Here is a 14,662-nt window from a genome sequence, read left to right as displayed (position 1 = left end):
AGGGTCCTGCTGCCCTGGCTGTGCCTGGATTTAGCGCCTGTAGTTGTAGAGTTAGATGCAAAGAAGAGCCGAGAGTTCTTCCTGCCTATAAACTTAACGCACAATCATGCAACTCACAGCTCGGCTGGAACAACTTTGGGAAACTTTAAGAACAAGTGCAGTAATCAGTCTATGATTTACAATAGCAACCAGGCTTCTAAACTGACCGCTGCCAAAACGCCTGCCTTTTACTGGAAGGAGCAGGCCCAGGCCCCTCCCTGCTCCCTGGCAAGGCCTCGCTCCTCTGGCATCAAGGCAAGTCCTCAATTAGCGCCAACAGAAAGGTCACTTAGTGAAACACAAGGCCCTGCAATTTGCCAGGCAGCACTGAGCTCCAACCTGTGGCTCTTAAAGGAACAGGACCAGGTTTGCCTTGGAGGCAGCCCTTCCCTTGTGTTTTGAGGTTGAAAACCCACCAGGCTCCTGTCACCTTGCAAGCTGCATTTGTTCTGCTTTGTGAAGTGGGGAAGAGACATGGCCCGTCTGAATCAAAGTTCTTTATCCTGTAGAAAACAGGGGCCCTCCCCTGGGGTGGGTCTTGGGGATCCCTGGTCAGTTTTGTACAGGGAGACAGGGTTTTGTGTGGAGCACGGGCAAATCCCTGACCTACAGACTTTTGACCTTGAGAATGGTAGAATGGCAGCCATTTCTTGGGAGCCAGAGCTGCCCCACAGAGGGTTCCCATGTGCTCTTTCTTTATTTCTTTTCTGACCCCAGAGGGAACTGATGTTGCTTAAAGCATGGTCCTCACTAACCCCACGCACCAGGGTGGTCTGGGGGCGGGCAGGGAAGTCAGTGCCTGCCTGTGATTGGGAAGCTGGCCTTTTCATCTTCATTTGCATACGGAGGAGGCAGCTCCTAGGGTTCATGGGCTTTGTGAGAGCTCTGAAAGCAGAAAAGGAAAAAGTTTGTCCACACTGGGGGTCAACTGGAAGGAGACAGTGTCCATCAGTCCTTGGATCAGGGAAGGGAGATCAGGGGGACCTAAGACATAGCAACCCTCACCCCCCCCCCCCAGAGCCAGACAATCAGTCCATCCTGGGAGCCCAGAAAGGAGGTTTCTGCAAAGCCTGCTCTGAGAGGCGACTAAACACAGGAGGAACGCCCAGCGGGGAGTGGAACCAGCTAAACTTGGAGACAGAGTCTGGCCCCTTCAAGGCTCACAGAGAGACATGGCTGGGACTAGACCGTCATGAGAGTGGCCCTGTCCTAGCTGATGTGGACATACACACGGTGAGCCAGGATGAGACCCTGCCCTCTCTGAGCTTTCCTAGGTGGAGGGTCAGGGATGCAGAACATAGACAAGCAAACGCTGACCCTGAGGAGACAAGATGTCACATAAATGCCAGGGAGAAAATAGCCAGGACAGGAGTAGAGGGACAGGAGTCCAGGAAGGCATGAGGACCATAGAGAAGCATGGGTCTGGGAGGCAGACAGACCTGGCTTTGAACCAGCTGGCTTCTTAGGCAAGTTCACTGCCTCTCCAAGCCTCAAATACAAACTACGGATAACGAGAGCCCCTTGCCAGGCCAGGGTGGCGTAGATGAGGTCACTGAGGGGACACCCGATGGGCTTGGCATCTGTTGAGATTATCAGAGGGGGATGCTGGGACCTCCAGAGGCACTGCTGAACTGCGGTGGATGACCATGCTCCCTACCCCAGCTGGGGTCTGCTTTGCATTTTGGCTCCTATTTTCTGCCAGAGGGCCTTGAGTGACTATAGTTCTAGAACTGTCCTGCAGAGGGCAGCAGATTTCCACTACAAACGGCTTGCCTCTCCTCTCCACATGAACCCAACTGGAAGGGCTCAGCGGCCACTTTCCTGCCCTTTGGGAGCCAGAGACTGGGAGGCGAGGAAGAGGAGAGAAGCTGAGGCTGAGAGAGAGGCCGGCCTCACCTGCCTCCACCAGGAAGAGGCCCATAGGAAAGTGCCGACCAGCCATGGCCCAGCCTCATGATGGGCCTCTTCCCCCCACGTCCCCCAGCCTCTGGGGGCTGATGGAATGCACAGGCTCCTCTGGGTCCAGCCTCTCCTCTTCCACCTCCGTGTGTCAGCCAAAGGGGCCGCCCTGAGCCACAAGGCCCAGGCATCACTGTGCTGCTCCCTGTGGCCTCACCTTGACTCTAAGCTTGCTGGTTTGTGTTCGGGGCCCTCTACCACCTGCCCTGCTGGCCGCGCTGATCTCTGTCTCCTTGGGCCTCTGACTGCAGCCAAATCAGTGTGCTCCTGCAGCCTCAGATATTTGAGGGTCTGCTTCCAGGCCACTGCCCCCCTTTTCCCCGCCTGCATCACCTCCGGGTGCCTGCCATATTCTGTCCATCCTCAAGATTCAATTGAAGCTTGCTTTCCTCTGAGCAGCCTCCTCTGCCCCTGCTGTCCCATCCCATCTGTCCCTTCCCTGTGCCAACAGATGCCATCAGAGCACCTGGCATACTCTGTTGCCCCCATGCTGTCATAGCCACTATGTCTCCCCTGGGAAAGCGGGGCCCCCTGGGGGGACCAGGTTTCCTCACCTCTAGTTCTGAGTCCTGTCCCTGCATGGGCCCTGTGGGTGCTGGGCTTGCAGCCCTCTCTTGCGGAGCACCCTTGGGGGGGGGGTCTGGGAGGGAGGACTGGGGTGCTCCCTTCCCTGGGGACTGAGAGGGTGGGTGTAGGGCTTAGGTCAGAGTTCTGGTCCTGATTGGCAGACCAGGGGATGTTTCAGAAGCCAGTTCTGGGGGTAAAACAACTTTCCCAGGCCTGCTAGGCATTAACCCCTCATTTGCTGGATTGTGATATAGTCCAGGGCAACAACTGGAAGGCTGATGAGGCTTTAGAGGCCTGGGGCAAATATTAAGTCATGGAAATTTACTAATGATTGTGGTTCTTCCAGAATTACAGCCCCTGGAGTGGCTCTGCCAGGGCACATGTCCCCCAGCTGCCTCAGTGGGGAGGGAGGCACCCAGGCCCTGGGCTGGGGCTTGCTGTACCCGCAGGAGGGTGAGGAGGCAACGAGGTCTGGGGGTGGCAGCAGCCGGGTGGATCCCCGAGTGGACTCATACAGAAGGGCCCCGAGGCCCAGGGAGGAGAGCCAGCACACTCTCAGCAGCCCAGCTGAGCACATGGTGACTGAAAGACTGTCCACCTTCAGCCGGAATGCTGTGATCTGCCAGGTGTTAACCTGGGGATGGGGGAACCAGTGTTACACACTTGGTGGGAGAGCAGTGCCTGGCACGTGCCAAGCACCATGCAGGGTGAACCATTACTACTGTGGCCGATTCCTTATTGCTGCTGGTCCTCAGCCTGGCCTGGGCCTGGCGACCTGTCTCGAGGTCTGGCCCACACCCTGCCCTCCCTGCCCTGGAGAGCCTGGAGATGAAGGGTCTGTGGACTTCCTGACTCCTTGTGGGGTCACCTCTTTCCACATTGCTCTGGCCCCCCAACCCCCCACCATGGGCCCTCTCTGCCTCCCTCTCAACCCTGCCCCATGTCACTCTGTCCCTCTGCACCTCCTTCACTTCCTGAGTCCTGCTCTAAAAGTGGGTGCAGATGCAAATCAGCTATTCCCCACCCAGTTGGGTTCTAGTTGGTGTTTCCCAAACTTGGGACCTCAGCTATATGGTGGGGAGCGTAGGCCTTAGAGATCTCTAGAAGAATTTAAATGTTTGTATATTTTCCTTTTCTTTTTCATCTTTTTTTAAACGGCTGCACCTACAGCATATGGAAATTCCTGGGCCAGGGACTGAATCTGAACCACAGCTACACTGCAGCTGTGGCAACACCAGATTCTTAACCCACTACGCCACAGCAGGAACTCCATGTATGTTTTCATTTTGATGAGCATTGTTTTCTTTTTTTTTTTCTTTTTTCTTTTTTACATTTTTTGTCTTTTAGGGCTGCACCCGAGGCATCTGGAGGTTCTCAGGCTAGGGACTGAATCGGAGCTGCAGCTGCCAGCCTAGGCCACAGCCACAGCAATGTCAGATCCCAGCTGCATCTGTGACCTACACCACAGCTCACGGCAACGCCAGATCCTTAACCCACTGAGCAAGGCCAGGGATCGAATCCTCGTCCTCATGGATACTAGTCAGATTCATTACCACGGAGCCACAACAGGAACTCCAATGAGCATCGTTTTCAATCAACAGAAGTGAATCCTGGGTCTATGGGAAGGAAGGGCACAAGGGAGAAAGGAACCCAGGACTTCAGGGTTGTGTTGGACCCAAGGGGTTAGTCTGTCTTACCCAGGTGGATGAGGGGACTCATGCTGACAGGCTTCCTGGGGTCCAAGGAGGGAAACTTGGGGCCAGAGTCACTGCTTGTCAGGCTGCTGAGCAGGAGAGAGCCTGGGCCCTGGGCAGCCCCACCTCTGACCCCTGTTGCTTGTAGAGGGCCCATTGAGTGTCCACAAAATGTCCCCTTCTGCTTAAATTAATCCTCTGTTGGATTTCCCATTGTGGGAAAAAACTCAGTGGTTAACAAACTCAACTAGTATCCATGAGGACGTGCATTTGATCCCTGGCCTTGATCAGTGAGTTAAGGATCCGATGTTGCCGTGAGTTGTGGTGCAGATGCAGCTTGGATCCTATGGCTGTGATGTAGGCCGACAGCTACAGCTCCAATTAGACCCCTAGCCTGGGAACCTCCATATGCTGTGGGTGTGGCCCTAAAAAGACAAAAAAAAAAAAAAAATCCTTTGCATCTTACTGGTTTTGTGGTTTTATTTGGGCTTAATTAATAAATGCATCTTGATTTTTATAGTTGAAAGAGCTGTAATTACGAAGTTTCTATCCATACCCTCATAAGAAGGCCTGGGTGAATAGTGGCCCCCAGAAAGCATCTGCATGTCTTGTGTTTGGGAAGCTGAGCCGGTCATGGGCTAGACTTGTGAGTGAATGAAGCAGCCTATGTGATGTGGCTGCAGGCAGAAGCCACCATCAACAGAGGATTGGTTATAGGGTACCCATTTTTCAGCTGGGGCTCCTGAGGCCCAGAGACTTTAAGTGACTTGCCTAAGAACACACAGCTAAGTGGTAGAGCTTAGATTCACCCCAACGCCTCCTGCCTCCAAAAGCTGAGCTGGTCTCTGCCTCATTCAATGGCTCCTCCTACTGCCACCCAAGTGCCTTTGAACAGTGTTATATTTTTCCCCTGACCAGTCCTGTGACCCAGTCCTAGTCCTTCCCTAGGCCTAGACAGGGAGGCTCAAGGCCAGAGAACTTGTAAGCGAGTAGCATGAGGACGAGCGTGGGGCTGTTTCCCATAGCCATTTGTGTCCCCTCCCTCTGGGACTCACCAGAGAAGTCAGTCCTGGCAGGGTAGCCACATTCACCAGCTGGGATCACTGCTCTGTCCCCACCTCCAAGCATGGCCCTGGACGCATCACAGGGCTTCAGTGAATGTGTGGGGCATAAATGAATGCACCCCCAAATCTGCACTGTGACCGGACGCACAGAGGATGGGCCCACAAGTGCTTGTACAAAGATGGGAGAGAGAAAGGAAGGTTGGATCCCACATATTTGACACCCAAAGGGAAGGGCCTGGCACTTCCTTGAGGGATTCACTGCTCTCCTCTGCCCCTTCAGTTGCAAAGGGAAGGATGTGTGCACTGGAGTTGCCCTGGGCCCACACACCCTGGCATTTGGTCCCTGGGATCCAGGCCCCCAGCCTTGACTTGAGGGCCACCTGGGAGCCCTGCTCACCAAGGACCAGGCTCACTGATGGAGCCTGGGCTTCCAGTCCCCTGAGCTCCAGCAAGGAGGGACCTCCGCTGTGATACATCGGTCCTTGGATCAAACCTTTGGCAGAGCGCTGGCACATGGCAGGTGTCCAAAACATGGAGCTGTCGTGGTATTGGCTGGGTTGGCTCCAGTCCCCGTGTATTTGGGAGGGGGGTCCACACCAGCGGCTGGATTGTGTCTGGGATTGCCAACAAGACTGTCTCCAGCTTAGGATAGTTGATGAGCCCCTGGACCGTCAGGACCCAGCCGAGAACCCAGAGGTGCCCCTGGGCTGCCTACTTCTTTGACCTGAGCCTCTGAGGCTTCAGATCTGGGAGCCCTCTCTACCATCTTCCTTTTCTTCGGGGTCCATTGAAGACCCCCTACCCTCCCAAGCCTCCAGGTGGGGGTGTGGTCCCAGCCCTTGCCCGCCCCCCAGGACCAGAGTCTTGGCTGGATGCCATCCTTGATTTGGGGCTCTTTGAGGGAGGAGAAAGTGGGTGGCTTGGGTTTCACTTAGAAACCAAGTGATGGCATTGCCTTCTAGGACCATGGTGAAAATGGCCAAGACAGCTGCACGTTTAGGGCAGGCTCAGATGTGAGCCATCTCGTCCCCAGGAAAACCACGTGGAGATGTGCTGTCATTATCCCTGGTGGTTATGAGGGCTGAGGCTGAAAACCATTTCATGTCACCCCCATCGCAGAGTCAGCAGGTGACAAGGCTGGGATCCCAAACCAGGTCTGGTCTCTTCCCTCTGACCAGGTGTCCCCCTGCCATGTCACTGCCCATCCCTGGCCATCCAGGCCCACCAACCCATCGTGAGGGTGGTGTGAGCTCGTGGGATGAGGGGGGAGGGGCCGACACTTGCTGGGGGTCTGTGGTTGGCTTGGTGCTTCCTTCTGTTTTCTCTCGCCTCATCATTTCTCGGCTGTCTTCCCAAGCACAGTTTCAGCAGGACCTACAGCTCCATTTGGCAGATGAGGAATCAGGCCAAGGTCATAAGGCCAGCAAGTGGTAAGGCTGATAGTTGAAGGGGACCCCTTCCAGCCCACAGAGTCTCCAGCAATCATTTGGTAGCTTTGGGAACTTAATATGCCTCTCCTGGTTTTCCTGATATTTCTTTAACTTGCTTTTTAAAAATTTTACCATAACTGTCCTCATGAGGATCAGAACTTTGGTCCACGCGTAATTGGGTATTTGCCATAAAGCCCTGTCTTGGTGAAGCCAGATATTAGCTGTCTTTTCCCACTGGGCTCCCAATATTCTCCTGGGGCATGGCCGTCAGCCTTCAGCCTCTGAGGGACAGCCAGGAGACCCCTGCCAGGCCTCTCACCAACCAGGGCTTTGCAGTCCACTCGTGCAACCACAAACGACACATGTCCTTGTTTTGGAAAGTTTATTCTATGCACATTGTACTCCTTAAAATTTTGCTCTGGGAAGTTTCATTATTTAAATTTGAATATTAAGAACAATTTCTCTGCGTTTGCTTTCTGAGTCCTAAAATAAGATTTTTTTAAAAAAAATTATTTTTTTTGTCTTTCTGTCTTTTTTGAGGGCCGCTCCCGCGGCATATGGAGGTTCCCAGGTTAGGGGTACAATCGGAGCTGTAGCCGCCAGCCTACACCAGAGCCACAGCAACGCCAGATCTGAGCCGCATCTGCGACCTATACCACAGCTCACCGCAACGCCGGATCCTTAATCCACTGAGCGAGGCCAGGGATCAAACCTGCAACCTCATGGTTCCTAGTCGGATTCATTTCCACTGTGCCATGACGGGAACTCCCCAAAATAAAATTAGGATGCCGGCGTCCCAGACCCATTCCTCCCATGGTCCTCCCGGGCTCAGGAAGTGGCGCCGCAACTGCCCTAGGTGCTCAGCCCCACACCTGGAGGTAACACCTTGTTCTGCTCTCACCTCTCGCTCCCCAGCCCTGTCAGCTCCACCTTCATCCCGTTAAAGCCCAAAGCCCATTGTCCGTGTCGTCTCCGGCATTGCCGCTGCCATCCCACTCCTCACTGGCTTTGTGCTGCAGCCTCTGGTGTCTGCTCTCTCACCTGTGATGATCCCACTTTTTGTTGCAATGATTCCTTCAAAACCAGAGCCAGAAGTTCCTATTGTGGCTCGGCAGTAACCTGACTAGCATCCATGAGGACACTGGTTCCATCTCTGGCCTCGCTCAGTGGGTTAAGGATCCAGCATGAGCTGTGGTGCAGGTTGCAGACGTGGCTTGGATCTGGCATTGCTGTGGCTGTGGAGTAGGCCAGCAGCTGCAGCTCTGATTTAACTCCTAGCATGGGAACTTCCATATGCTGCACGTGTGGCCCTAAAAACAACAGCAACAAAAGAGTCAAGCCCATCTCTTGGTGCTCAAAGCCTGCTAACAGCTTCCTCTGAAAACTAGAATGACAAGACCTTTTCCACTTGCGCCGCTCTGTGGCCTCACCCTGGACCCTGGTCTGTCCACTCATTTCTACCCCGTTGCCTTGCTTCTGCTGCCCCTAAACCCTGAGGGCTGTTGCTCACCAGGGCCTCTGCACTCACTATCTTCTCTGTGGAGAGCACTCCCCCCAGATCTTTGCAAGTCTGCTCCCCAGATTCATCCAGGCGAACCAGTCCGAGGTCCCGCAGACCCCATGGGAGAGGAAAGCGCCCCTGTCCTCCTCCAATCCAGGGTGTTGCTCTCTCAGATCCTTTGACCTGTGAAAAGTTCAAAGGTTTCTTCATGTGGCTGTTACCATGGGACGTTTGCTTGGTTACGGACTCATCTCTCCAACAAGAACCCAGGACAGTGAGTACAGATCCCTGTCGCTTTCCCCCTGCGCCTGTGATCATGAAGGGGTGATGCAGTGAAGACAGGAATGCAGACAATGGCTAAGGGAAGAGACAGCCGTTTCTGGCCGCCTCCCCCTGCTGCCAGGGCGCCACGGCCCGTGTGCGAGGCAATTTATAAGCGTTAGCTCATTGGATTTCAGTAATGGTCTTGGGAGGTAGGTACTCATAATTCCATTTTACAAATAAGGGATCCAAGGTTCAGAAGAATCCAAGGGAGACCACACAGTCAGCGACAGGCAGAGCCAGTCGGGACGCCAAGTCGGCCTGCCGCCCAAGACCAAGTGCCACCCCACTCTGTGCCACCCCTGCTCCAACCCCGCACGCTGGCCTTACTCTGATGAGCCCCTCTGGCCCCACTCGAAGGGGTCTCCGCCAAGTCTTCTGGTCATTATTTTCATCCCAGAATTTTGCCCCCTTCCTTCTAAATGACCCTCATTCATTTGTTTTTAATGGCCCTCTCTCTCTGTCTTCCATCCTTACACATCCCGCTTCGCCAAACAGAGTCTCCAGCTCCCGGTGAGTGGGGACGGGGTGAAGAGAGGGGCCCGCTGCTCTCTCTGCTAATGGGTTTACCTCCAGGCTGAGCTGGCCCCAGCTGAGCTGGCGCAGAGGCATCTGCTCCAAACCCGGCGGCGCGAGATGAAGCCGCTTCTTGGGAATCATTTAGATCACGGACTCTGTTCCATATTCATGATGAAATGCAAATTTCCATGTTCACGAGGGCAACTAGTAGCATGGTCCTTGGAAGAGGATCCCAGCTGGTTAAGTTTAGGGTCCTGAACAAATTCCAAACCAAGACTTTTCTGGCAAGAGCTCATAGCCTTTTCATCTGATGGTGAAGGAGATATTTTTTTTCCCTCCTGTGCACCCTGGCTTTGCAATAAATCTGTTCTGTGCTGGCCCAGTACCAACAGCTCTGCTACCTTGGCAGGGCCTCCCTGCCGCCCCCAAGACTTATTCATTTCATCTCAGTTTCTAGTGAGGGTGACAGGCCTATCGGACGACTGGGTAAGAGGCAGGATGTCCTGGCCTTGTTCTGTCCTATCCAAGCTGGTTTCTTCCTCCCAAAGCTGAGCATCCTGTGTTCTCTCCGGGAGTCTCTGGGAGGGAGCCTGCGCATGAGCAGAGCTGTAGAAAGTCCCCCCGCCCTATTTCTCGCTCCCTCTCTGGGTTTCTTGGTTCACCTCCCTCCCAAGATTCCCTGTGGCCCTGTCCCCTCTCCTTTCAGCAACCATCTCACTCAACCCCTCTTGCTTTGGGATAACAATGACACCTACACTGAGCACTCAGTAGGTACCAGGCCCTGTCCTAAGTACTTCACAGGAATTAACTCACTGTATCTTCAAACAACCCTATGGGATGAGCACTCCCTATTTTATGAAGGAGGGAATGGAGGCTCAGAGAGGTTAAGTGACTTGTCCAAGGTCACAGAGCCAGGGAAGTGGAGAGGCTCAGAGGTGGCCTGGCTCAATTGTGCTGCTCTTCTGCCACATGGTGTTTAATATTAACAGTAGAGATTTGGGGGCAAAATAGACCTAGGTACACACTGTGGCCCTGCCCTAGGTAAGGAATCTTAGGCCACTTGGTCCATCTCCCGCACGAGTCTCCCTTTTTTCTGTAACATGGGCATGTGTTTGTTCCTGACTCACTAGGTGGCTTTGAAAGATGAAGTGTGAAGACAGCCAGCAGTGAACCTGGCCCCAAGTAAGCTTTCCTCCTTTGCACACTGATGAACCTTTGCATTGCTGTCACCCTTTCCCTGGGCTGCGGGCGAGGGTGAGGATGGGGACTTCTAGGGAGGGAGGCAGCCAGAGTCCCAGCTTTGGGGTCCTAGACTGATGGACTCTCAGGCCAGCCCACCCCACCTGTCCAAGAAGGCCCTTCACCACTCTCCACCATGTGGCCGTCTGTCTCTGAGACGATCCCAGCTCTGCAAGGAAGCCTGGACCTCTCAAGCCCCAAAGGCAGCTCAGTGCAAGGAGAAAAATTATTTTAGAGAAGCGGGGGCTTTGGTTGTTACATTGCTTCCCCGACTGCAGGTGTTCACAACACTGAGCTCTCCCCCCCACCCCCCAACACACACATGCACAAGCACGCTGCACACTGCCCTCCCACGCATACACACATTGTAAGGGACAACCCGCCACCAAAGTCAACCCTCCACCTTCAAAGGAACCAAAGTCTGTTTAGAAAACAAACTCCAACACGTAGTCCAAAAGAAAATAACCAAACAGAAAAACCCCAAACTTTACTTGCATTTAGCCATTAATAAATAATTTACAGTATGTACACGCGGTGACACTCCACACAGGTCGCAGACACGGGACACAGTGAGGGGTCCCCACTTCCAAGCAGAACTCGATCAAACACAACCAAAATAAAGTGCTTCACTTTTTACTTCCAACATAGGGACCATCTAAAAACCAGCAGGGAGGGAGCCACGCCTCCTGCCCACCCGCCCGCCCACCCATGGCTTGGCAGAGAGAGGGGACCTCTTGGAGGGGGAGGCAGGGACCAGTCCGCAGCCTCCTGGGCCAGTGTATGAGAGGTCCCTGGGGAACAGCAGAGGGGCTGCCGGAACGTGGCGGGTGGGCAGGGACAGTGCGGGGCTGCGGGCTTCCAGGAAGAGAGTCCTCGGGGGTCTGGCCGCACCTTTGGGAGGGGAACCCAGCCCGGGGCTGGTCCCTGGGTTCTCTGAAACAGCAGCAGAGGTGGGACTGGTTCAGGGCTCCTTGGATGGCCCAGGCAGCCTGGTTGAAAGTCTCCTGGCTGTGTGGCCATGGGGCTTAAGAGAGGGGCCAAGACCGAGGAGACCTCGCTGGAGATGCTAAGGGCTGAGACAACTTCTAGGCCCTGCTCCTCTCCCCCAAATGCAGACCTGGGTGGACAGGGTAGGGAGCAGGGCTCCGGGGGGTGGGGGTGGGGGTCAAGAGGAGAAAGCAGAGGATCAGGGCAGGCCAGCTGGCCCTATCCACTGGGTCTCCAGCCCACACCCTGCCCCAGCTCCCCTGCCTACCGGCTCTTGCCACCTGCTGGGGAGAACAGAACAGAAATCAAGGGGGTAGTTCTCTGTCTAGACATTTAGAAACAAAGACTTGACTTCCTAAGAATAGGGACTGGGGGCCAGGAGGATGGGCAGTGGGGGAAGGGGCCGGAGCAGGGTACCGCTCAGAGCACGTGCCAACATACATCACCCTGCCCCCACCGGTGGGGCCTGGTAACTGGGGCCTGAACCTGTGCCCACAGCAGTGGGGGGGCACACACGGTGGTCTCTCCTTGGCTCACATGGGCAGGAAGGCACCATCTTTTGGCCAAAGGGTAACATCAATTTCCTAAAGGGGCCATGCAGCGCCTTGGAGGTGTCCTATAAAGCCCATGGGGGAAAGGATGCCCTGCTCAGGGTCGGGGGGGGGGCAGCCTCGAGGCTGCCTTGGCTCCTGGCTTCGTGTGTGAGTGTGTACAAGTGTGTGTGCGTGCGGCGGGTCTGGGTGGCCCCGGGATGCGTGTGCAGCAGTCAGCCGGGCCTGTTTCAGTGCATTGCAGGGGGTGGGAGCAGCTCGACTCTGCCCACGCCCAGTGTCTCTGCGGGGTGGGGGCTTGCGCCTGAGGGGCTCTGATGTGCACATTCACACGGCAGGGCGGGCGGGCGGAGAGGGCGGCTCTCCCTCTGCACAGCTCTATGTCACAAACATCACAGCACCAGTCACCACAACCTTGTCACAGGCCCCGGGGAGGGGAGGGGACGCCACGCCCCACGCCCCCAGCCCTTGCCAGCAGGCGGCCCAAGGCAGCTCGGAGGAGGTAACGGTCCCATGCGGCTGCCTGCCGGGGCTCCTGAGCCCTGCTGAGCCCTCAGGGCCACCGGCGGCCACCAGCCCTTGTGCAGCCGCCAAGCAGCTCCGCGGACACCTGGCTCTCCATCCTAAGCGGCCTCCAGGAGCACAAGGAGCAGGGGCAGGAGCAGGAGGCTGCCGAGGAGGGGCCGGGGGGCCGGGGGCAGGCCTGCAGCAGCTGCCCGGCCCGGTGGCTCCCGAGTCCTCTCGTAGAGGTGCAGCTTGTCCTTGTTGGAGTGGAGCATCTTGACGTCCTCCAGGGCATAGTAGGCAGCCAGTGTGAAGTTCACATCTCCCGTGGTGAGCAGGTCGAAGACGCAGGCCTGGTAGTAGAGGTCCTCCACAGGCAGCTTCTCCTTACACTTGGCTACGGCCGTCTCATACGGGAACGTGTCGGGGGCCGAGGGTGCGGGGCTGGCGGCGGCCGGCCTGCGGGTACCTGGGCCCTCGGCGCTGCCTCGGAAGGCCTGGAAGTCGATCTGCTGGTTGAGGGGGCAGCCCCGCAGGCAGAGGTAGAGCCCCTGGCTGTCCCGGTCTTCCACGGCGTTGACCACCTCCTCGGGCATGCGGACGGCGAACGTCAGGTAGCGGCCCACCTGGCGGACCACGATGGTGGTGCCGATGTACTTGGCCTGGATCTCCACGTGCTGGCCTGACACCTTCTCCGTGATCTTCAGGCTGTTGGCCCCGTGCTTGTCCCCGCCGTTCTTGGAGCCGTCGGCAAAGGCGGCCGGGAGCTCGTCCATCTCGGCCTGGTACACCTTCTGGTCCACGCACTCCTGGAAGTTCTTGAAGATGATGGTGAGCTACGGGGAAAGGGGCGGAGAGAGGAGGTGAGGTGGTGCCGGGGACCCCCGGGGGACGAGGCCCAGCAGCAGCCCCAGGATGCCCCAAGCCATCCCTTCCTCGTTTTAGTCACTGTTCAGTGCCACCTGCACTGTGATGTACTTAATATTTTTCTTTAAAACATTTGGTTTTGCTTAAAGATTTTTTTGACTTAGAATAAAGTTTAGATTACTACCCTAAACAGAAGAAGCCAGCTCACTGACCATATACAGAGGTGCAACTTAAACAGCAAAGCACGTCAAATTAAAAACACAAGGTCATCATCCATTGCAATAGGCTGAATCATGGCCTCCAAGACATCAGGCCCTCATCCCTGGAACCCATGAATGTTACCCTGTATGGCAAACTGGATTTGGCAGATGGGAGTAGGTTAAGGATCCTGAGATGGAGATATTACCCTGGTGGGCCCTAAATATAATCATGTGTCTCCTCATGCGATGGAGGCAAAGGGAGATCTAAGCACAGAAGAGAAGGCCGCGTTTCCACGGAGGCAGAGACTACTCGGATACAGCCACAAGTTGAAAGATGCTGGCAACTAGCAGAGGCTGGAAGAAGCGGTGAACAGCTTCTCTCCTGGAGCCTCCAGGAGGATCGGCCTTGACGCCGCCTCGATGCTGGCCTCGTAAGACTCACTCCAGACTTTCTGCCTTCAGGAGTCTAAGAGAATATATTTGTTTGAATCACTTAGTCTGTGCACTTGTTACAGCAGCAATAGGAAACTCCAGATGGTTCACAACCACCTCTCACTGCTCATGCTGCCCATGGGCCCACAGCAGAATTCCTGAAAAAGGACACACAGGCCTGCAAAGGCCACTGCATCAGAGCTGCCCTGAGGGGTCACCCAGCTGGGCCTTGGAGATGAGCAGGAGAAAGCGGGAGGGGAAGGAGATGCTGGTCAGCAAAAGGGAGCTGGGGTCTCCAGGTTGAACCAGCAGCCCTGGCCAGGGAAATAGGGAGGCCCCTTTCTGCTGAAGCCTGCAGCCAGGGTGACGGGTTTCCCTGAGTGGCTCCATCGGTAGCTGTCCTCCTGAGAACCACAGACACAGGCAGACTCGCTGCATGTATTCTTTCTGGTCCTGTGCAGTGCTGCAGAGGAGGTGACTTTATTTCCAATTTAGATACAAGGAAATTCAAGTTCAGAGAGGTAAAGTGACTGGCCCAAAGGCACACAGCCAGCAAGGGCCAGAGTTGGGATTGGGCTCTTGGTCTCCAGTCCTTGGGCATTTTTAGCCACAAGCCATAGGATGGGAGGCCTGGGAGAACGACAAGAGACAACAGCTTGGGGAGTGATGTGTTTCCACTGTTAGCCAGGCTGAGATGTCCAGCTGCTCTTCCCTCTATAACCCTAACCAGGAAGACTGTATGGGGTGGAGATGTGGGAGAAACTGGGAGACACCCCCTGCCCCTGTTC

General features: G+C 55.5%; 1 protein-coding gene across 2 annotated transcripts in view; it reads right to left on the bottom strand.

Annotated features, from left to right (window-relative positions):
• Window positions 1-10,805: 10,805 nt before the first annotated feature.
• RGMA (repulsive guidance molecule BMP co-receptor a) overlaps window positions 10,806-14,662 on the bottom strand; it is a 47,344-nt gene continuing 43,487 nt past the window's right edge. For both annotated transcript variants that reach the window (XM_047795552.1, XM_047795551.1), the window contains one exon: window positions 10,806-13,211. In XM_047795552.1, the coding sequence (XP_047651508.1) occupies window positions 12,495-13,211 (717 nt within the window). In that variant the 3' untranslated portion in view covers window positions 10,806-12,494. The remainder of the gene's footprint in view (window positions 13,212-14,662) is intronic.

This window comes from Phacochoerus africanus, chromosome 9, assembly GCF_016906955.1.
Source record: "Phacochoerus africanus isolate WHEZ1 chromosome 9, ROS_Pafr_v1, whole genome shotgun sequence".
Taxonomy (NCBI): Eukaryota; Metazoa; Chordata; class Mammalia; order Artiodactyla; family Suidae; genus Phacochoerus; species Phacochoerus africanus.
The sequence above is the reverse complement of the archived record's forward strand: the minus strand, read 5'-3'. Positions and strand labels throughout refer to the sequence as shown.